The following is a 24,939-nucleotide window of genomic DNA, read 5'->3' on the forward strand; positions in this document are numbered from 1 at the left end:
GGGAACTTAAGGTCCTTTATTGATTATTACTACTTTGCTAAAACCAAGTGGTGAGATTTCATTTTCTCACTTATACTCAAACTGAAATTTAGCTTTTAGTCAGCAAGGATATTTGCTACAAGGCAGCAAGGATGTTTCCATGAGAGCTTGTTTTTTAATGTTTCAATTCCTAATCAAATCTAAGCTCATTTCCTTAATGTAAAGACTTACATTTGTCTGGTTAAATTAGGCAAAATGTCTTTTCTGGCCCCTAACACACAATACTTGTAACCATCTCATATTCTCTAAACATGTGTTCCCTTCATGTGAAATGCTGTCTTCTCCTTTCTGCTTTATGACTAAAGAACAAGTCTCACTATTTTACAAAGTTGCAAACTATGCCAGGTCTTATCAAACTGATTTCTAGCTTGCCTATTAAAACACTCAGCTTGTACTGAAAATTTAGTAGTTTGTTATGTAGCACGATGGGTTTGTTTTCAGAGGCTAGTACTATGACTCTAATCAGATAGCAATGGGCCAAGTCTTACACTTCTATCTCCGCGAAGTACTAAGCACAGGAGAAAAGCTTCAGTGAGTTTTCCACCTCTCTGTGGCTTCCTCTACTGGGTCTACGCATCTCTTACAAGCCGTTCTTGGGTACAACTGTCTTTTTTTTTTTTCCATCTCCACTATATTATAAATAGAAATCCAAGAGCACTCATTATGTGCTATGATTATTAAATCATTATGTTCTTTATTTTTCTCTGAAAAATACAAAGAAACCTCCTCCCTTTTAAACTAAAATAAATAAATAAATAAATAAATAATTAGGTTGTTTTACTTACTGGCTTTTAATTTTTTCCTGAGTCAGAGCCTTCAAAAAAAAAAAACGATTTACCTATCTATTACCTGTAATCTAGTCTAGTAGGTTGATCATCAATACTTTTCTTAGAAATAGTGCAAACCTGAAATTAATTATAAACTTAAACCAGCACAACTTCTAAAATTGTGTTCAACATTATTTAAAAATAATAACCACACATTTGCAATAATTTTAAGGCAAAAAGAAAAAAATTCAGTTGATATTGCAACCTGGACCTATGTATAATTTCTAGCTATTAATATTTTGTGGTATTTTAGGTCCCAGAAAAAAAAATGAGATGGAGGTTGGAGAGGTGGGAACACACATAAAATGGAAAAGAGCAGTTAAGTGAGAGGGACAAAAGAGAATTTTTTAGTTTACCCTCATGCATTCACAATCTGCCACATTTGACTGGCACGTCTAGATTAGTTCAGGCTGAAGTCAGGAGGCCCCGCATTAGGCAAATGCTGTAATGTCAGGATGAGTACTCCCTCACCGTTGGCTTAAGAACCTAAACGAGCTGATATTACCTGACCATTAATGATCAAATCTGTCAAGAGCATTTCTGTTTGCCTCTGAGGAGAAGCACGTGATGATGAAATCTGCACATGTGCTCTGTAGTGGTGAAAGTTCTAAAACAATCCTAAGTTGGGCTGTGCTGGGGGTGAAACTTAGAGGAGTTTTCCTACCACTAAATTTAAACTTACTAAAACCAGAGAGTACACCCTTGGCTAAACATAGTTCTATCTTACATGACACAGAAAAGCCACTCAGTTAATTTTTTAAATTAAATTACGAATTTGACTAAGTCATGCCAAGTATCTATAAATACTCGTAAGCAGTATTTTAGTTTGCAAACACAGAATGCTTTTTAATTTCAATTTAATTGCCACTATTAATAACATAGCTGATCTTATATAAAATCCCAAATGGTTTAATTTTCCAAGGTCTAGGAGATCATCGTTTCTTCTGACATAACATATAAATAATAATTTTATAGCAGCATATTGCTGAGTATTTATCAAAGTATTCTCTTAATGCTTAGGAAAAGCAAATTCCACTATGGCACATAATTTCCTGCTTGCCTATAATGAAACTATTTCATCACTAGGTTTTAATACTAATATTTCGACCAGTTAGTTATTCATATTAGGGAGCCTTAATAATGCTTAACAGGCTTTTAAAGGTCTATTTAACAGAATATTTACATAACTGAAATGAAATGTCCCTATCAGTTAAAAATGATTAAATAAGTCAATGGTTAGAAATTTTTTTCTCACTAAAGTACATCTATCTTTGTATCTTTAAAACAAAAGACTGAGATGAAGATGATTAATTTTAACCTTCTGTTGCTATTAGGTATTTAAAAGATTAATGACTTTGCTATTATCATCCAGTAGGGTGGATTATAATGGGATAATCACAGACTCGAAGTATCAGGAATACAGTATCTTCCTATTTGGGAAAACCCCAAAACAAACCATCTTCAAAATACATGTTTAGCATCTGGGGGGGAAAATGCAGAGGGCAAATAAATGGTCTGTGTCTCAGAACTCAAGAAGACATTTTTGGGCCGGCCCGGTGGCTCAGGTGGTTGGAGCACTGTGCTCCTAATGCCAAGGTCGCTGTTTCGATTCCCACAGGGGCCAGTGAGCCGTGACATCCACAGCTAAGATTGTGAACAACAGCTCTCCCTGGAGCAGCCGGAGGTTGGCATGAGCTGCCATGGGCTGCTGTGTGCTGCTGCTGATGCTGGCTGCTGTGTGCTGCCATCAGCTACCGTGTGCCACCATGAGTAGCCGGTGGCCAGCAGACGGTGTGAGAGGCTGGCAGCTGGCGAGGGCTGCCGTGAGCTGCTGTGAATGGCCGACCAATGATCAGCGACCGACTGCTTCAGCTGGGAGGAGCACAAGGCTCATAATACCAGCAGGGGCCAGGGAGCTATGTCCTACACAACTAGACTGAGAAACAACGGCTTGAACCGGAGTGGGGCTGGGGGGGAGGTGAGAAGGGGTAGGCGGAAGAAGGGGAAAAAAAAGACATTTTTATCACTAAATAATTGATTTTATTGATAATGAAAATCTAAACTACTGTACAATGCTTACCTTTGTAAAGATTAATGACACAACTAAATGAAAATAAACATGGTAACTTCAACTTCATAGTTATAATGAGGAAATAAACTGATCACCTGCGGAATCATCAGGGGTCCATGGATGACTTCGAGCTGGCTTTTCTGAGGTTGGTCCTGAGGTAGTGATCATTCTGATGCTAGGACTGGATGACCTACTGTTCACCTATGGAGGACGTGACAGGAGAAACAAAAGGTAATTTAAAAAAAAATGACAAGAAAAAATTTCCATTATAAGGCAAAGGACAGAATTCCATTTCTGTCAAGTAGAAGTCCTATAACACTCTTGCAAAAAAACCAAGTAAATCCTCTAAGATCTCTCTCTCTCTCTCTCTCTCTCTCTCTCTCTCTCTCTCTCTCTCTCTCAGACACACACACACTCACACACACACACACACACACACACACACACAAATATATACATACACATATTGAACACCAATAACCTAGAGCTTTTGTTTTGACTGCCTGCTGCCCTCAGAGGAACAGGTGTAAAGTCCTGGGCCTTTATAGGATGGGAGTTAAGGCTAGAGAACCCCCATGCTTAAAGCTAAAACCCAAGAAAGGCTTCATGCTCAAGAAAGAGTGAACTAGGAAAAGAAATCTACCATACAAAAGAAAACAGCAAGTAAATTTGTCTTGGCAGTGGCTCTGGGTGGAGGGGAGAAAATGCATCCACTGTGAATCCACAAAAAATTTCCAAAATTGGTGGAAGACACAACACATCCCTAACGTAACAAATCCTGAGCAGAACAAATAAGAAAACCTACAAAGCTGAGTTAAACATCAGACGTATTATAACCAAATTCTAGAAAACAAAGACAAATAGAAGACAGTAAAGAGTAGCCAGAGGGAAAAGATAGGTTATATCTAAAAGAATAACAGATTCTCAATAGCAACAAGAAAAGCCAGAACAAAGAGGAATAGCTTCAAACTGCTAAAATAATTGCCAATGTAGATTTAGCCAACAAAAATGTGAAGAATGAGGTCAGAATAACATTCTCAGATGAGCAAAAACTGAGTCTACCATTCATACTAGACTCTTACCATAAGAATTTCTAAAGCATGTTGTTCAGGGAGAAGAAAATATTTTCCCTGATGGAAGGGCCAAGTTCTAATTAGGATTACTGCTAAACACAAGTATGAATCCATACACGAAAAATATTTAATAATGGAAACAATGACTAATTTATAGAATTACCAAACAAAGAAATAAGATGGTACTAAAATCTGGATAATGACAGCATCAACAATAGGAGCATAGATTTAAAAATCCTTATATTGTTCAGGATGAGGGTAAAAACGTTAACTTTAGGTTGGGCATGAGTGTTAAAATTTCATAAGTAATTATTAAAAGTAATAATATATATAACTCCAAAATCAGAGAGAAAAATAATGGAATGAGAAATATATTGAATCCAGAGGAAGGCAAAAAAAGAGAAGAGAAATAAAGTACAAAAATAGGAGAGAAAAATACTTATCAGTAACCATAATAAATGTAAATGGATTACACTCGCAAGATAGTTAAAAAATCAGATTGTCAGGTTGGATTAAGTACTGTTTATGAGACATACCGAATTCACAGAGATAGAGAAAACAAAGTTAAAGGATCAAAAAAAGACAACCAGGCAAAAACTACCTAAAATAATATTATATAGCTATATTAATATTAGAGAGAATATATTTTAGAGCAAAAAATTATTAGAGAAAGAGATATAACTGATTCAATTCAGTATATAACAATTCAAAATTTATATGCTGTACCTATTACAACGTAGACTGTACCTATATAGCTTCTAAACAAAGCAATAAAACTGTAAGGAGAAAGGGATACATTCTCGATCACAGTGAGATATTTTAATGATCCTCTGTAAATGATATATCAGAGCAGACCAAAAATCAAAACGCTCACCCAGTAAAATCTGAACTCCATAAAATGCAAGCTTGATCTATTATATGAACCCTATGCCTATGAGTAAAAAACGGAAAATACACATTTTTTTAAAGCACTTAACATTTATAAAAACTGATAATGTATGGAGCTATAAAACAAACATCAAAAAAGTTTTAAAAATTTAGTGTCATATAAAACATTTTTTATACTAATTCAAAAGTAACTTTAAAAAAACCCATGTTTAGACATTTAAAAATACTTCTAAATAACTCATCATTGGTCAAAGAAAAAAATGTAAATTAGAAAATATTTGAACTGAATTTTAACTTGAATCATGCTATAACTTGTGGGATGCAACTAAAGAAGCACTTAGAGAATATTTAATTCTACATATTTATATGAAAAAAATCAGAAGCAGTTATAATTGACAAGCTAAGGAATTAACTTACATAGTTAGAAAAAGAACCAAGCTATAAGCTTCTCAGAAGAAATAAGAATAAGGACATACTATAAAAATTTTGTGGTTAGTAAATAAAATTAAAAAAACAAAAAACAGAGTGAAATAGACAATTTGCAAAAACATAAATTACCAAAATTTTTATACATTATAGAAAATACCAAGCCCAGACGGTTTTATAGGTGAGTTCTATCGAACATCAAGAAAACGACATTTTTTCCATCTTAAAGAAATTATTCTAGAAAAAACAAGAAACACTTCCTGACTAATCCTGTGAAGGCAGTAAAACCTGATCAATAAACACGGACAATATAGAAAAATTATTAGCTAATTTCACTTATAAAAATAAATGCAAAAGTCAAAAGTTCAAAAAATTATATTAGCAAATAGAATTAGTCAGTGTAAAAGCAATGATAATAATTTAAAAGTATGAAGTTATTCTACAAATGCAAAGGTCACCTAAAATTAGGAATTCTATTAATCCAATTCATCACATTAACAGATTAAACGAGAAACACTTCAATAGTTGCATAAAAAGCATTGGATGAAACTTAACATCCATTTAACAAACTTAAATTTCATTTAAGAGAAGAGAATTTCTCAACCAGATGAAGAATATTTATAAAAAATCTAGAAACGTAATATACAATAGAAAAAGGCATTGGGGGCTGGCGAGAGGAAGACAGGGAGGCCACAGGAGAGGAATACACGGGGAGTCACGGAAATTGATTGTGTTCCATTTCCTAAGTTGGGTGGTGGGTTCATGAGTGTTCATTTTATGATCAGGTTTCATAGCTTACATATTACGTGGATTCTCTGTATTTGTATTTTATGTATTAAAAACTCTAAAGGACATAAAATGAATTTCATAAAAATTTTTTAAAAAGCATCTTTTTTTCTTGAATACCCAATAGGAGACTCAAAAATAAGAATATGGAGTTATACAAAGTAAACATAAAAAAACCCCAAACATTTAGAATCTTACATCCAGTTTCAATATGTAAACATAGAAACACTCAAAGATTGCATCAAGTAAAAATAAGTTCAATACAGTAGCATAAAGTACTCTAAAGTAGAAATTAGCAGATGTGAGTTTAACTAGAACCATAATTAGTGGTGTAATGTCTGATTTAGTTTACTTCAAGATGTCTTGCTTTCCTTATCTGGAAAGAGGTTGGGTTAAGGCTGGGTTAAGGATGTGATGACTTCTAGTGTTCTATCCAGGGCTAACATTCTGTGATTTTAAGCCTTGAAAATGCACAATGGATTTAGGATACCAAATAGTGAAAGGCTTTTTTATAACAACGTCATAGATTAAACCATAATATAATTTAGAAGAAAAGAAAAACTGATGTAATATTACTTTCATCTTGGATGCTTAGTGAAATTGCTTCAGAAATTCCAAAAGGCTTTTCTATACCATAAACAATTTAAAACTCTGTATTGCACAGGTCTTTCCAAAACCTTAGTTCATTAATGCCACATTATAATGGAACCCTATGTATCAAGATGCTCATTCTCTTCTTCTCTCCTGCTGGCTAATTCCTCTCCATTCCATAAGGACCAGCTCAGGATCCCTTCAACATTATGTGCTCATACTTGCTACATCCTTAGTTCTTTGCACACAAGACCAGACCCATGTTTGAAGATGAGGAGTGCGTAGCAGAATACAGAATACAAAACGTTCATTTATTTGGTTGTTATTGGATCAGTTCTGAAATTCTGACTCTGGCATTACTGAGCCTCCAAGGGCAGGTTTACCCTACCTGATTCTCTCTCCTCTGACAATTAATTATGCCCTTGCTTCCCTCCCTGCTTTTAATCTTGACCCTATGTTCATTCAAGGATAATACACTATAGTGCAAAGAGAACGTATGAAAATGAACTATATAAAACTGCCATTTTTATAGGTCAAAAAGAGTCAAATAGCAAATTCACATGATTTAGTCTAATACTCTGGAGACGTGGGTTTAAATCTCAGATCTGCCATTTATAGCTGTGTGAACTTGAACAAGTAACTCAGCCTCTCTGAGCCTTAGGCTCTTCATTTATTAAGTGTGGATGAGAAGTAGCAACAGGTAAGAAGTCAGGCCTTGGAGACAGTACTACCCAGAGTTTGAGTTTCTGGTCTGCCATTTATTAGCAGTGTGGCTTTAGGTAAGTTATTTAACCTCTAAGAGTCAATAGTAAAATGAGGACAGTATTATCTACCTTATCAGTTTAAAAAAAAAAACAAATGAAATAATGTATCTGAAGTGTCTTGATACAGTAAAAATGCTCATTTAATGGCACATAATTGGGTTGTTGTAAGTATAAGATTAGAATATATAAGTAGACTTGTAGCACCTAAAAATTCCTCCTCTCGGTCAAAATCACAGTTCTTTTTTAGAACATATTCAGTGACTAAACCCTATCACAAAGACATTTTTTTCTCTTTGAATTTTGGCTGTATTTATAGTCCATTCCTACAGAAACTTCAACTTGAGCCAGCAATGCTTTATATTACTTTCAATGTTTGTGATTTCACAAAAGCATTATAATCTCCTAAGGGCAGAGATCATGTGTACTTTTGTATCATACTCCCCAGGATTTAGGAAACTGCTGAATATACAATAACCACATAATAAACACTCATTGAAGAAAATGATAATATAAGCTGCTGGCACTCAGAAATGAGACTGGTGAAAAATAAACCTACATATGTATGGGCAAATAATTTTTGAAAAAGGAGCTAAAAACATACAATGAGAAAAGAAAGCCTCCTCAATAAACGGTGCTGGGAAAATTGGAAAGCCATGTGCAAAAGAATGAAACTAGGCTGCTATCTGTCACCATACACAAAAATTAAAATGGATCAAAGACCTAAATATAAGACCTGAAACAATAAAATGTATGGATGTAGGTACTAAATGTACATAGGTACTAAACTTGTGGACCTTGGTCTCGAGAGAAGATTTTATGACTTTGACCCCAAAGGCAATGGAAATAAAAGCTAAATAAATGAATGGGACTATATCAAACTAAAAAGCTCTGCACAGCAAAAGAAATCAACAAAACAAAGAGGCAACCAACCGAATGGGAGAAGATATTTGCAAACAACGCCTCTGTTAAGGGATTAATATCTAAAATACATAAAGAACTCATACAACTCAACAACAGAAAAACAAATAATCCAACTGAAAATGGGCAGGGCTCCTGAACAAATACTTCTCCCAAGAAGACATATAAACGGCCAACAGATAAATCAAAAATGCTCCCCTTCACTAGGTATTAGGAAAATGCAAATCAAACTCACAATTAGATACCACCTCACCCTAGTTAGAATGGCTATCATTAACAAGATAAGTACTAACTAGCATTGGAGAGGCTGTGGAGAAAAAGGAACCCTCATACACTGCTGGTGGAAATGTAAATTGGTACAGCCCCTATGGAAAACTATGGAGGTGCCCCAAAAAAGTAAGAATAGAATTACCATATGACCCAGTAATCCCTCTTCTGAGTATCTACTCCCAAAAATCTGAAAACATTTTTCTGTAAAGATATATGTACCCCTATGGTCATTGCAGCAGTATTCACGGTGACCAAGACATGGAAACAACCAGAGTCCTTTGATAAATGATTGGATAAAGATGTGGTACATATTTACAATAGAATATTAAACTCAGCTGTAGAAAAGATAAAATACTGCCATTTGTGACAATATGGATGGATCTTCAGATTATCACGCTAAGAGAAACACATTAGACAGAAAAAGTTGAGAACCATTATGACTTCACTCATATGTGGGATATAAAACTGAAAGCAACAAATGAACAAGAAAAACTAAAACTCATAGAAACAGACAACAGTTTAGTGGTTGCCAACAGTTTTGTGGTAAGGGGAGAATGGGGGGGTGGAGGTAGAAGAATGTTAAAGGGGGTCAAGGAAGAAGAATTGACTTTGGGTGGTAAACCCACAATGCAATATATATATATATGTGTGTATGTATATAATATATATATAATACATCGTATATGTGTGTGTATACATGTATACACACACATATACATATATGATGTATTATAGAATTATACACTTGAAACCTATATAATTTTATTCACCAATGTCACCCCAATAAATTTAATATAAACAAACAAACAAATAAATACTGGGGCTTAGGCTTATATACCTTTTGTATATAAGCCTTATATTTTGTATATAAGAATAAGAATAAACACCAAAGAGAACCAGTGATGAAATATGTAACTCTTACTTTTAGGATGCTACTACCCTTGGTAAAACAATTATGGCTGTTATGACATTATTATTGAGTCCTTTTAACCTTTTTGGCTGAAAGCAAGTCTTGTGATTTAAAAAGAGTACACTGATTTGACCATAGTTATAATTTCAATTGTAAAACAAGAATAATTTTTCTTCAAAGTGCTAGCAGAGGAGGGTTTTATAGTCAACCTAATTTTATCTTAATATTTTTAACAGTTCAAGAGGAAAAAAAAGTGTTTGTGACATGTAAGACTCAATATCAGTTATGAGAAATTAAACAAGATACAGTACAAGTAATAATTAGGTTTATAAAATATAAAAATGGATTTTGTATATTAAAAAAAACCACTGAACATTTGTCATCTTAAAACAAATAATCCTATGTGGACTAGTATGAATTATAGTGATCCTTAAGTTTATATCTGTCCTAAGAGAATTCTTTGCCACTTAACTGCTTTTTACCTTCTACTTTCCAAGAAACTCTAAGATAACCCCTCATGTGCACACTCATTTGTTCTACCTGAGATTTCCTATAGCTATAAAAGTAAGAAAGTAGTCTAATACTCTTAGGTCAACTTTCAAAACTGGTCTTTTCTTTAAAGCTACAAGAAAAGATCTAACGAGCTAAATTTAAATCCAAAATTAACTAAATAAGTCTTCACATTTCAAGAAACCGGTATCTCAATGAATAACATAATATGCTAACATGTTTGTATAAAAAAACCAAAGAAATAATTAAAAACAAGCCATAAATGTATTTTTTGAACACCTGAAAAATAAAAGGTATAAATAAGAGGAACAGGTATCTGACAATTTTTTTCTTAAATCTAGATTGGGGGTTAAATTTATGTTACTGCTCACAACCTCCTAAGAAAGAAATCTTATTTTATAGTAACTACTTTTTAAAAATAATCACTAGTAAAATTCTGATGGCCATAAATGTTCTCAAATTATTAACTCACTTAGGTTGCTCCTTCCTTCAAGACATTTACAATTACTTTTCTATGCTTATATAAACTTCAAAGTTTAAGAGATATAGAGAAACTTGACTTACCACAAGGATTGGATATGAAAGTGGTTACAAGAGTACAGAAATGCCACATACCAATTTAGGGCAGCAAAAGAATACTAAGCCAAATTTAAACCGCAGGGGCAAATTACCATCAGTGGACACGAACAAAAATTGGATCTTTACCAGAACTTTATCTCTATATTTATAAAAAGAAATTGGGAGTTATTTTACAGACAAAAATAAAGCTTTGCTTCTTTTTATGTCTCACCTGAAAGACTGGGAAAATATTTTCATAAGGCAAGAATTTATGGCAAGTGCTACCAGTTAGACTGACATTTTACAGCTATTTAAAACCCTCAGAAATCTTAGTCGCTAAAATTATACAAGCACAAAACAGAGATTAAATGTTGATTCATATAATATTCTTGCTTAAGTAAAATTTGATTAATTTAAATAGTAAAAAGAAATGGGTATCAGTTGGTAATGGGGATTTACAAGGGTACTTCCTCCATTATGACAGTCACAGATAATTCAAGTAAATCCATACATGACGGGGTATATTGAAAACATTCTTTCTAATCTGAAGGTATAGGCTCAGTCTAATTCTGGCTTCACTACAGTTCATTACAAAGAAATTGTAGAATTTTCTTCTTTTTCTTTGGTCTTTAAATTCTCCAATAGAAAGTTATACTATGAACCAGGAACTATTTAAAACTATTATGGAAGCTTCTGATTTAGAGCTTTAACAGAAAATTATTTACACTAAAGAAGCTACAGATTGAGGATGGACAAAAGTAGTAGTATAATAAATTATATCCCTTAAATAAAAATAACATATGACAATATGTCTCTGGATATGTGACAGAAGGCCGGCCATAAAGCAAATACTTTCATGATCCCTGACAGGAGCTTCTCTTATGATACAGAAAGAATAGAATGCCAACAGATTTTACGTTTTTCCAAGTGCTATTTTTGTTTTACTTTTGGATAGTACACTATAGTGAGAGCAAGGAAGTGGTAAGAATCCTGGGAGGCACACTATGGGGAGTCGGCACACAACATGCATTAAGCATCTACTGTATGTCTGGTGTTGTCACATGTTGTAAGAACCCCGAAGTGTGGGTGTCATGGTCCCCACCAGCAGATAAGGTTGCTGGAGCTCAGGGAAATTAAGGAATTTGCCCAAAGTCACACACCTGACTAGTAACAATAATATTCTAAAGCCCATATTGAAACATACCGTGTTTCCCCGAAAATAAGACCTAGCCGGACCATCAGCTCTAATGCATCTTTTGGAGCAAAAATTAATGTAAGAGCTGGTATTATATTATATTAGACCTGGTCTTACATTATAATAAAATAAGACGGGGTCTTATATTAATTTTTGCTCCAAAAGACGCATTAGAGCTGATGGTCCGGCCAGGTCTTATTTTCGGGGAAACATGGTAGTTATTAGTATGTCTAGTTCTCTAAGTAATCATAATTGTATCATCTTGCAGTTGTGATTTTCATTGACTCAAACCCCCTCCAGAGAAATCTTGAAAACAGGTCTATATTGGATATATTTCCAGAAGGGGTATACAGATATACATGAAAATATATTTTTAGTGAAACATAGAAAGGCTCACCCAGATGTGTAAAAAATAAATCTGTGCAACCACCATTATTCAAGGTGGGTTAGCCTTGCACAACAATGAGATACAGCTGAAGTTCAGCATTGCTGAAAACTATTTAAATAATTAATGACAATGCAGACTATCAGAAGCCAAAACATTTGAATTTGAAGAGATCTAGGATTACTTCAGAATGCGTTAAAACATTCAAATTTATATGCAAGATGAAATGACAGAGTCTAGAGTTTGTGTGCTTTGGAATCAGATCTGGATTCAAAACTTGGTGATAGCGATTACTGACCGGTGTCAGGGAAGTAAGAGACTTAGGTAAGTTTGTCTAACCCTCAGTTTATCTATCTGCAAAATGAGGAAAATAAACAATTCCACATTTACAGTGTTAAGATTAAATAATATATATTAAAGGCTCGACTAGCACAAATTTGGTATGCAATAAATAAATGGCACCTGTTATTACTTTTTAAAATTGATCTGGGCATAAGTCTGATCTGCCCAAATAAGCTCCTTGGGGACAGTGGGCCTTCTTGGTAGCAAACACTCCCCAGCCAAAGACCACCAGGAACACATGTGGGATGAATTGGGTTTAGTTTTCATTGCAGTGAAGTAAAAAGCTCACCAGGGGGCACAGTGGGGTGTCTCAGTAAAAAGGTTTTAGTTATAGGATTTGGGATTCTGTTTTGTGATTTTTGGGAGGCTCCATGGAAGGAAGGGTTCACTGTAGATTGCCTACAGTCAGAAAAGAGGGGCAATTCTACAGGGAGGGAAGACGAGTGAGGACAGAGCTACACCTGGTAAAGAAGCCGCAGTCACTCACATGCCCTGGGAGAGGGCAATGCTTTGGCATCTTGGGGGTGGCAGAGGGACCTTGTTTTTGTCTGTGCTTACACAACATTATAAAATGGTCTTGTTTTGGCTCATCTTGCCATGGTCTCAACATAACCTTGTCTACTGGTGTTCTGAGAAACTGTTTACATTCTAACACTGAAGCCTCAATGTCAGATCTGTTCCTGGACATCGATCGGGTTGCTTTTTAATTTCTCAGTACCTTTTCAGAGAGGTTAGGAGTCCAGATTCACTATGCTTAATAAGCTTCCTGAATTAATAAAAACCTGAATTAATTAATTTAAAAGTGAGTTGTATGTTGTGAGTTTAAGAAATACTTACACAACTACTTTTAATTAAGAAGCTTGTTTTGTTCACTATTCCTCTCAACAGAAGTGGCAGTATAAAAACAACCAATTTAATTTTAGTTTACAGATGAAAGTCTAAGTGATTTTACTAAGATCAGATTTTATTAAGATCAAGAGCCAAAGTAGAAACTCTGTTCAGTTCCCTTTCCTCTATGAGATGCAATGGTAAACTATCGGTAAGTTGTCTCTCTTCCTGTGATGCTTGTACTAGGTGGGTAAATTCTTTTCTTCTTCATATTCTTTAGCAATCTCCATGGTCAAAACACAATCCCCATGCATATGTTTAATCACTGCTTAGCCAGACTTTAAAAAGAACTATACCTTCAATTTTGAAAATTCATATTGTGCATCCTTTTCTTCTTCAAATAATGAATGTTATTTTCATGAGTACATAAAATATTTAATGGTCAATTATCATAATATTTTCAGGGGAAAATGTTTTCATAGTACATTAGGATTACTGCTTGTCATTCTCATCCCAAACTAGTATTAGGCATTTTAAGTTACTAATACTTCAAGTAAGTGGAAGAGGGAGTCCATTTAAAAACTGATCATACAGTGGCTAGACATCACCTAATTTAGAACATATTTTACTGCATATCAAACTGCCCCCTCACTCCAAATTTTTTGGAATAGTCCATGACAATTCATGCAAATGACCGTCCCACAACCATAGTCTGCTTCAGTTCCAGTGTTTTACTACCGGAAGGCATGGTAAATGAAAAAGGTAACAATCATAACCTCGAGTAACAATCATAACCTCGAGTAACACAATTTGTGAGGAAATAAGTAGGCTTGGTATGGTGATCAGGCCTGATTTATAGCAATGCCTTTACTGGAGTACAGAGGAAAGCACTTGCACTAGCAGATGCTCCTGAACTGTCTAAGGGCAAGGTTTTCATTTCCAGTCAATATGAGAACGTTGGGGCTAGAGTTTCTTATACCTGGAATATCAACGCCAATAATAAAGAGAGTCAAAAAGGCTGATCTCATCAAACCTCTAAGGAATCAAAGCAAATACCAGATGTCAAACTATCTGTTACTAAATGCCCTAATCAATACTTTAAGTATTTGAGGGGGAGAAAAGTGGGAAACTTCATTCAAAATTTCTGGGGTCTCACAAAAGCAGATATACTGAAAAAACTGCTATTAAATAAATGAAATCAAGGGTTACAGTCACTTAATTATCATAAAATATATAATAACATGAATGTGTGTATATACACCAGGGGTGCCAAACAATGTATACATATGACTTGTATTTATTTAGCTTTTATCATCAGTATATATATTGAGTATTATTATAAAATTTTAATAGTTTTTTCCTTTCTTAAAAATCTATATACATTTTTTGGTACCCTCTGTATATAATAAATTGTATTTGTATGTGTGTATGTATATATTATGTATGTGTGTATAATATATTATGTGTATTTATGTATATATATGTATGTGTGTGTATATATGCGTGCATATATATATATATAATGTATGTGTGTATGAGTGTGTGTATAGGTTCTGTGAGAAATAAATATTTCCAGATATAAATGAAGATCAAAGATATTTATCATTTAAATATCTTAAGTGGTTTTTGTTAGTTGATAGCCAAAAAGGCTTTGAAATTTTTATTAACGACTACAAAGAATCTCCAAAACTTAAAGTATGTTATAAAAATGAAATAAGAAAACACCTTTCTAGGATAAAAAGTACTAATACATTTTACCATAAATTAAATCACATTGTTTATAATATACAATTATACAATTTTACATGAATATAGACCATGGGATAATTTTATTACTTCAGATGTATGCTGTACTCATAAAATTTATTTCTGTATAACTGAAAATAAATCAACAAACACCTCATAATTAGCTCTCATTCATTTTAAGAATATGATATAAATTATATACAATGTCAATCTGAGTAAGGGAGGAAAAAACAATGACTGAGCTGTAATTTTAATACTTGGTTGTTTAAAACTCTGTACTAGTCAGTAATGGCTTAAATTATAGCACTGTCTGAATCATCTACAAAGAGGCAGCCATAGAGATAAGGGGAGTTCAGAGGAGCATCCAGAAATATACAGATGAAGGATGAAAATCTTAACATCTGGAACAGAAGCCTTTCTAAAGTTTATCCATCTGCTTAGTAAATACTGTCTTAAGGCTATTTCATAAAAACATTAATCCAGTAAATATGACAAAGTAAAAGACATTTAGAGTCCTTCAGGTATGTCAGAGTCTTACGTGATCCCAGAGGAGTGACATCTTATTGGGGAAATAGTTAATGATTCCCTTTAAAGGATAATGACAAATTGTTAAATTACAAAATAGAGTACCTCCTTATTTATATGGGATATATAAACACATAGCATAACATGCACAGAGCATTAATGAATCAATCAACCTTTCACAAATTATCCTTCAAGTTAATAATGGCATCCAGATTTTTTTTTTTCCTAAGTAGTTAAGGTCAAGTGCCAATGAACTTCTCTATCACATTTTTGGGTCTAGTCATAAAACTAATTTTGTAGAACATAGTTAATTCTTGATTTCTGCTCATTATTCTTCTTCAAAGACTGAGAATTCAAATGTTAAGTCTTACCTGACCAGGTTCTGTTGCAGTAACAGTCAAGTCTTGGATGGATCTACGCCTTGGCTGTCCGTTGCCTTTTAAAAAATAAAAAAAAGTAAAATACTTATTTTTCTATTCAGACAGACAATAAGGATATAACTGCTATAGTAGGAAGTTGGAATTTGTTCCTCCTTGGATTTACACAAAATGTCTGTGAGAAAAAGAGTTTATTGTAAAAAAAAAAAGAGAGAGAGAGAAAGATATAAGGAAAGGAAGAGAAACAGCTGCAGTGTTTTAACTCAAAAGTTGCTGGCCTACAACAAAGTATGTCCTAATTCAATAACCACTCCTACTACACGAATAGCTGCTGAACTCTCTTCTACCATCTTCTGTCATGTATTTAAATAGATGAATGCTTGGGGGATGGGGCCTATTTCAAGGGCCTTACGTTAGAGCTTCTACAGCAAGACAGCTAGCAGGTTGTAAGGCATGACTGACTTTAACCAACAGCAGGACCTTGTGTTCATTTCAGTGTCTGTACGGATGCTTAGGCTTATATTTATTAAACCCAGTCACACTTACTTAATTCCATTAGTCTTTGTCAGAATCAGGTAATTTATTGGTTGTGAATAACTCTTTAATTTCCTACTGGAGATGAATGACTTTCGTTCTGCTCTCAAATATACAGCTTGTTTAAATGGGCTATTGTGTTAATCCTGCTTTAGGAACTTCTATGCTAATAATAATTTAAAAATCAGTCTATGAAAAAATTCTATAAATGTAACCAGCAAGAGAATGAATTAAGCAAGTTTCACTCAGCACTTTTATTTGGGAATAGGGCTGTTTGTACAGTGTCTTCTAAGATGAGATCAGCTATCTAAAAGGAAACACCAAAATATTAAGTAACAGCTGACACAATCCAATATTCAAAATTCTTTTGACTCAAAGCTATATTATATAACTTCTCAATTAGTGGGCAGCCCTGAGAACTTGTACTCTAATAGTTGTGGCCTCCTTAGCAGACAGAATTCATTCTTAAAATCTGTATTTCCATAACCTTAAACAGCTTATTTTAAAATAATCAGCAGTAGAATTTAGCATCTTAATCCACGTGGTCCCATTTTATTTTGCAGATAACCTAAAAGGACCTTACAACAGAATAATGTTTAATGCAATAAATGCATAGCGAATACAACTCAAATATACAGCCACCCTCAAAAGTGTAAAACATCATCATCACTCTTTTCCATTTTAAGCTATGTTTTAGAATTCTTTGTATAATCATAACTCAAATTCACTTCAAATTTCATTTTTCCAAGTTCCAACTTTTGATTACACACTAACACAACAATAAACTGCACATTTATCGAATCAGGCACACTAAGATACTTTTGTGAAAACTTTTAACTATCTCTGTTTCCCAAGGACAAAAAGGATCCCCACCACCATGACTAACAAGCAATTTTAGGCACATTTCATTCAACACAATCATTCTAAAATTAGCTTCGATGAGACAGGCTTGTGAAAGTGTCTGGAATTCTCTTTTCAGACAAGCAACATTTGTGAATCTGGGGAACCACCCAGCACATGTGTCTAAAAATCATTACATCACCATTGCAGTAACAACAAAAACAAACTCAAATCTAAGTAAGGGTAGGAGGAAAGGGAAGTAAAAACTTTTAAGGAAGTAGGGTAAAGAAGAGCTGACAGTTAACAAATGCCATAAAATGAGAAATCTTTAAGCTAGAGCATGAGTCAAAGCAAGCAATATTAAGCAATACATTTTAATTAGCATAACCATGACAGAAACCATCTGGCAAATAGTTCAGACAAAACAAAAAAGGATTGCAATCAACGAATACTTGTTGCTCCAATATTAAGTTTTAGGTCATAATTTAGAAATATGAATGTAAAAAATCAAACTCCTATTATTGCAAATGAAAATTACTGAGTGTGTTCTTAGTAAATTTAGATTGATTCTGAATTTTTTTGCAACTAAACAGTAATTTAGAAACTCATTTATTTTACATTTTTTCCTGGTTCATTGATATGTGCATACCTATGTTACACATGGTAATAATACAAATGAAAAAAAAAATAGAAAAGAGGGGCAATATGATGTCAAGAGGCCTGATCAAGGAAATCTGAAATCTGAAATGATGTCCTTCGTATTCTATTCTGTAATGGATTCTGGAACTTTCATGGCTTATAATAGAGAACAAATAATGTTTCTTAAAATAACTTTTCTAAGAGCAACAAAAGGAATACACCACATCCCTACCTTACCCTCACCCCTCCCCACCCTTCAAAAAAGAAAGGGTTGTGGAATAGCAGCTTATAGGTCAATTCAATTGTTTCTACAATGTCACAAAAGCAGAATCCATCTCTTCTGAAAGCTGTTCTTTTAAGTATAACTGATTTCCTGAGCTAGTATTTGAAAGATATTGAGTCCCTCCGGAGACTGCTCTTGTGGTTTTTCTTATTGGCTTAAGTAAGCTCAGTTTTCCTTACCTTAACTACTCTGATTTTACTGTTTTCCAAACTTCCTGAAGAATTCTCTTTATGTAAAAATCAGTACTGTATTTTCTTGGAGACACTTCTTAACCAAAATGTTAAAAATTTAGAAACCCTTAAGTTTTGAATTTTAAAAGTTGTGGGAAACTGTTCTCTTCGTGTGTAAAATACACAAGATTTAAAAAAATGTGTTATATCTCAACACCAAAAAAAATAAACAATCCAATTAAAAATGGGCAGAGGACCTGAATAGACATTTCTCCAAAGAGGACATACAGATGGCCAACACACATATTAAAAGATGCTCACCGTCACTAATCATCAGAAAAATGCAAATAAAAACCACAATGAGATATCACCTCACTGCTGTCAGAATGGCTGTCATCAATAAATGAATAGACAAGTGTTGGTGAGGATATGGAGCAAAGGGAACCCTCGTGCACTGGTGGTGAGATTGCAAATCAGTGCAGCCACTATAGAAAAGTTTGAAGGTTCCTCAAAAAATTAAAAATAGAACTACCTTATGACCCAGCAATTCTGCTTCTGGGTATTTATCCAAAGAAATCCAAAACACTAATTCAAAAAGATATATGCACCCCTATGTTCACTGCAGCACTATTCACAATAGCCAAGATACAGAAATAACCGAAATGTCCATCAACAGATGCTCAGATAAAGAAATTGTGGTACATATATACAAAAGAACATTACTATGCCATAAAAAAGAATGAAATCTTACCATTTGCAACAACATGGATGGACCTTGAGGGTATTGTGTTAAATGAATTAAGTCAGACTGAGAAAGACAACTACCATATAATTTCACTTATATGTGAGATCAAAATAAAGGAACAAACGAAAAGGAAACAGACTCATAGATACAGAGGCCAAACTGATGGTTAATAGATGGGAGGGGTTTGGGGGGCTAGGTGAGAAAGGTGAAAGGATTAAGAAGTACAAATTGGTAGTTACAAAATAGTCATGGGGACGTATGTGCAGTATGGGGAATGCAGTCAAAAATAATAATAGTAAAAACTATGTAGTGTCAGATGGGTTCTAGACTTATTGGGGTTATCACTTGGTGAGTTATATAAATGTCTAATCACTGTTATTTTGTACACCTGAAACAAAAAAAATTTGTATAGCACTTTACACTGCTGTATTAGAGCACTGCTTCATGGTAAACTGAATATGTAATTTTAAAATATATATTCTCATTTAGGCTGCCACACATTCCATATTCTTTTACTAATACTTCTTCAGAGCCACAGTCAATGTAGAAGAATTATTAAAAATCGTGTAGTGTGACCCATAGGAAGCCCTGAGGTATTAAAGGTCCAGTTTTACATGACCCAAGAGATTTCTAAATTGATGAATATTGTTGTTAACCACAGGTTGCTTGCTCTTCCTCATGAATGATGGCATAATAGAAAATAGTGTTGAAGAGCAAATAAAAATCAAGATTTGAATGTGTTTACCTATGATTAGGTTAGGCAGTTTAGTCACTATAAAGAGTATTTTTTTTAAAAATACTTTTGAGTAATAGTATGTATTTAAAAAATTTTAAAATTTGGTACGTTTTTAAAAATGCCAGATGCAACAAATGCTTCAGAAAAGATGTATCTGTACATTGCCAGTAGGTACATGTAAAATTTTTGTGATGCATAAAGGAATGTTCTTACAGAAAGCAGCAGTTCACCCCAAGAAGTACGTTAGATTTGGTATATTGCATTTGGCAGCAGGAGAGTGTTATTGAAACTATTTACCTATAACAGGTAAGATAAAAAATAGACCTGTATCTTCAAAAATGCTTACAATGCTAATTAATACCAGTGTATTTCTTGATAGATAAAAGATCAAGAAATATCTGATAAAACCATAGAACTTGTGGGAAATTGAGGGAAAAAAATTCTAGAAAATATTAAGAAATTTGGGGAATAAATATCATCATCTTTTATAATTAAAATGTCCATGCCAGATATTTGAGATATTCCCAAAGCATGGGTTATATTTAATTTTAAAATACAACCTAAGAACAAATTAATGTTAGGATTTTATGTCCAATTATTTCAATTCTACTGCTTGCATTCTTTTATTATTAAAGAAAGTGAAACTGATTAATGTTTGGATATTTATGGGGGAATAACCCAACAAGAATATTTAATGAAATACATTACTGAATACTATTTCCATTTAGACAGCAATGTTGCTCTGGCAATTAAAAGCAGAATTAAGGTTTCCTGACTCCACAAGGACCACACATCATAAAAGAGGGTCTCCTGGCTGATGAGCTTCTCTTTAATGCAATCCTTAAGGATCCAAAAGAGGATAAAATGGATAGATTTGTGGTCAGAAAATCTAGGTTGAGATTCTGGCTGTGTGGCTCTGGGAAACCACTCAATATCATTAGGTCTAAGTTCTTCATCTGTAAAATGGTCAGACGTAATTTTATCTGGTAACCCTAGTTATGAGACTGTTGTGAAGGTCAGTTAAGATCATGTACTTTAAACTATTGTATAGGCCACACAGAGCTTCTTAGCTGTGGCACTGTTAACATTTTAGGCTGGCTAATTCTGGGCTGTGGGAGGCTATTGGTACATTGTAGGATGTGTAGCAGTACCCTGGCTTCTGCCTAATGTGTGCCAGTAGCACCTGCCAGTTGTGACAAGCAAAAATATTTCCAGACATAGCCAAATGTCCCATGGGGGGCAAATTCACCTAGGTTGAGAAACACTAAGACTATTATTTTCTCCTCTCTCACTCGTTATCTTGTATAATATTGGCTATATTGCCGTGTGTGTGTGTGTGTGTGTGTGTGTGTGTGTGTGTTCTTAATGCTTACCCATAAGACCTGGATTAAGATTATACTACCATTTGCCTATATTTCTCTGATTCCCTTAAACATTTGAAACAATCACAGCTCAGCACCATGTACATTTAAATGTTGTCACTTTAGTAAGAATATTATTCCTTTAAACATAGGACCTTCTGCAGTGAAGGTAAAATCTCAAGTACTTTGTTAATTTTGAAAGCAGCCCATGATTTACTAAATAAAATGACTATGTGAGAAATAGGTTAACTCTATTCTCTGAACAGCAATAGTGACCATGATGTAAAATAGACTACTCTGATAACCAGGATAAAAATTACTCTAATGTAAAATAATTTTATATAGACAAAATGGCCCCTAAGAATTCTATAATTTATATTTTATACATATTTATAATTTATACAGATTTTATATGTATCCTAGTTCCTAGCCACTGGACCTCAATAACAGTCTGTTCATTTGTTTAATAAGCACACATATATTAAACACTATGTGTGAAGCATTGAGACAAACAATGCAGATAAAATCAATAACAAATAACAAAGACATTGTCTCTATCCTCACAGTTTTCAGTTTACCAGAGGAGAGAACAACCACTAGGTAGTCACTGTAATACAATAGAAAGCTAAAAGCACAACCACAGACAAAGTACAGAGTGCTGGAGAATTCAATTGAATCATATCCATGAATGTGTGTGGAGAAATTTGTGTATTTTCTTATCAAAAATTTGGGGGAAGAAGTAAAGAAAAGCCTAAAGCAGAGGAATAAATAAATGATAATTTTGATAACATATATTAACCAGTACTGAAGTTCACATATTCTCTTTAAGTTTCTATAAAAATGGTGATTTAGATTCATCTATAAAATCATCACCATAAAAAATTAAAGCAATTTACCAATTTGAGACACTGAAGAACCATGTGAGAGTTAGGTATAAAAACAAGTAATCTCGGAGAAGATTCTCCTGGTAATACACAAAAGTCAGAATCGACCATGATTCTTTGACAAGATACCATGCAAAACAGCAAATCTCATTTAGTTTTACTTTGTTTCTGTTTTCTAAATTAAGGCAAAATGGTATTTAGCAACTCTCTTTTCTCAATTTCATATTTCACTTGCTACCAACAGAAAGAGGCTGGGATAGAAAGCCTAGAGGGAGCCCTAAAGTAGTAACTAGAAAGAAAAGGAGCCAAATACAACAAATATATTTAAATAGTTGTTCACTCTTTCTGTTGGGTGCAAAAAGGGTCTGAGTTCAGTTCATCTGTTCACTTAAAAGCTGAGAGGAAGTTGGTAGAACTCAGCGTTGGCATTCTCCCTTCCGTTTCTTTTATTTTATCCTCATTTTTGGAGATCTTAGGTATCCTGTCAAACCTGCTTCAGTGTAGATAAATGTATACAATTTTCAATCTGTCTCCCTGATAACTACATGCAAGATATCTATTTTCATGCCCTATAAAAATTGGAGCAAGAAGCATTCTGTAAGTACCAGGGATCATTATTCCGGTTCCACAGTTATTAGACCAATTCAGGTGGTCTATGATACCTGATGTGACGATCTCAGGGACATCCAGAATGTTGCCAAATGAAGCAGTTTTACGGTGGCCCCGTTTAGGCTTGGAAGAGGCTGCAAAAATACATATATACAGTATACATGCAAACAACCACAAATAGTAACACAGAAAACAATTAACTACAAAAACAGAATAGTTTTCAAATATTTATGTTAATAACACTTCATGCAGAATGGCATGCAGAACTATCTAACTTTTCGTCCATGCTTAGAAAAGGCACGATTAAGGAGCAAACAACTACCAATACAAGATGTTTCACATGGTTTTAATTAGCAGGAAAAAAAATAAAGGACAGAGACAAACAAAGCTGCAGGGTAATGAGGAAGCTAAATTCAAACATGTTGATAGAAACAATCTACTTAAGTGAAACCACTGATATGAGATGGGGCGGGGCTAGGATGAAAGTGGGAAGGAAGATAGGAATTAAAAGAAATAAGCTGCCACGTTTGTTTTAATTACATAAACACAGGAATGTATGTTCAAGTTAGGTGTTTCTTGAAGAGCGCTACAAAGTAAAATTCAGTGATTAAGTGATAATTATTGAATCTAAGTATGAAATGTGTATGCTTTTATAATTATAAATATTTACATATACTTCTGGTAAACTGAATATTGTACTTTCCAAAGTTTAGGGAACATTCCCACTAAACATAGTGTTGAAAGTCTGAAAAATAAGAGCCTTTCCAAGTAAGACAACTCACTAAAAAAAATCTGAATTGTGTAAAATTCAATGCATGTTCAATAGCACCTGTTCTACCGTTAGAGTAATTTAATGAAAAGGATAGGGTAATTTAATGTGTGGTTATCTTTAACCTAGTGAAATATCACTGCGGTAAAGCATAATTATAAACCAGTCAATTTTCCAATGAGATGGGGAGCTTGGATGAAAGTGGGGTTGACACTAGCAGACATAAAGCTATTATTATAGCACTACTTCCTTTTTAAGGGTAGCAATCACTACTTGTCAGGTCTACCTTGAACGATATCCCTTAAGTGAAAAACAATTCCCCAAAGTGTGAGTGTATGCCCTTGTGTGCACTGTTCATCTGACACTACATTGAGATTTCCTCCACACACTGAGAAACCACACTGTGACTCAGAGCCAGGAAGGCTAGTGAGTGGCTGGTGACCTTCATTCAACTTGATTGTTTTCTGAAGACTCATCTGCATGGCAGAGACTGCTGGTGCCCTGCCAATCTCTACTCTTTCCTTCTTTCTAGCAACAGCCCTGACTTTCCTCAGGAGAGCAATGTCCCCAATAAAAGACCCAGATCCTTCTGTTCCTTGAAGCCATGTAGCCCTCTGACGATATTATTATGGGCAATGACATACGTTATATATGGAAGTTGTTCTGGGAAACTTCTGGGAAAGCTCCTTGAAAGAGCTTGGGCCTATGTCTTTTTGGCCTTCCCCTAATTCTTCCTTCCTGCTGCCTAGATTATGGATGTGATGACTGGAATTATAATATCCATTTGGAGCACAAAGTAACCTTGAGGATGAAAGCCTCAAGCATGGAAGGATTGTGGCACAGACGGACGAAGGAGCCCCGCTGCCTAATGATCATGGAGCCTACCCCCAGATTTGTTTATCCATGAAAAATAAGGCATATGTGTTAAAGACACTGTTATTTTGGATATTCTGTTATATCTACCCGATTCTAATGGTAACTGATAAAATAAGTAATCATGATTAGTTGAAAACTAGTATGATGGTCCTCTGGACAACTTCTGAAAAGAGCTCCACACAAAATGAGAATATTCTATTTAGAAAAAAACCAAGTGAATGACAAAAAAGACCTAAAAAAAAGAAAATATCTGGTTAGCCAAGTTTAAAAATACATATGCTAATACACATGTATACTCATATCTAGTTAAAAGACTAGAGTTAAATACACAAAAATGTTGTGTTTATCTCTGAGTGAGACAACTATGGAAGATTGTTTTTTGATTTGTTTACATTTCCACATTTTTCACAACGGAAATGTATTTACTTTTATAATCAGCTCCCCTCCACCCCTGGGGGAATCGG

At 34.1% G+C, this 24,939-nt stretch overlaps 1 protein-coding gene across 4 annotated transcripts in view; it reads right to left on the minus strand.

Annotated features, from left to right (window-relative positions):
- Window positions 1–24,939, minus strand: part of MAP3K7 (mitogen-activated protein kinase kinase kinase 7) — a 66,710-nt gene that overhangs the window by 7,774 nt on the left and 33,997 nt on the right. For 3 of the 4 annotated variants that reach the window (XR_004422635.1, XM_033102423.1, XM_033102425.1), the window contains exons 12-14: window positions 22,884–22,964; window positions 16,024–16,088; window positions 3,033–3,138 (exon numbers count right to left, since the gene is read on the minus strand). Coding sequence is in view for 3 of the 4 variants with exons in the window: in XM_033102423.1 (XP_032958314.1) it covers window positions 3,033–3,138; window positions 16,024–16,088; window positions 22,884–22,964 (252 nt within the window). In the remaining variant the exon portion in view is untranslated. The remainder of the gene's footprint in view (window positions 1–3,032; window positions 3,139–16,023; window positions 16,089–22,883; window positions 22,965–24,939) is intronic. The other variant, XM_033102424.1, reaches the window with a different exon arrangement.

The sequence above is a fragment of the Rhinolophus ferrumequinum genome, chromosome 3 (assembly GCF_004115265.2).
Source record: "Rhinolophus ferrumequinum isolate MPI-CBG mRhiFer1 chromosome 3, mRhiFer1_v1.p, whole genome shotgun sequence".
NCBI lineage: Eukaryota > Metazoa > Chordata > Mammalia > Chiroptera > Rhinolophidae > Rhinolophus > Rhinolophus ferrumequinum.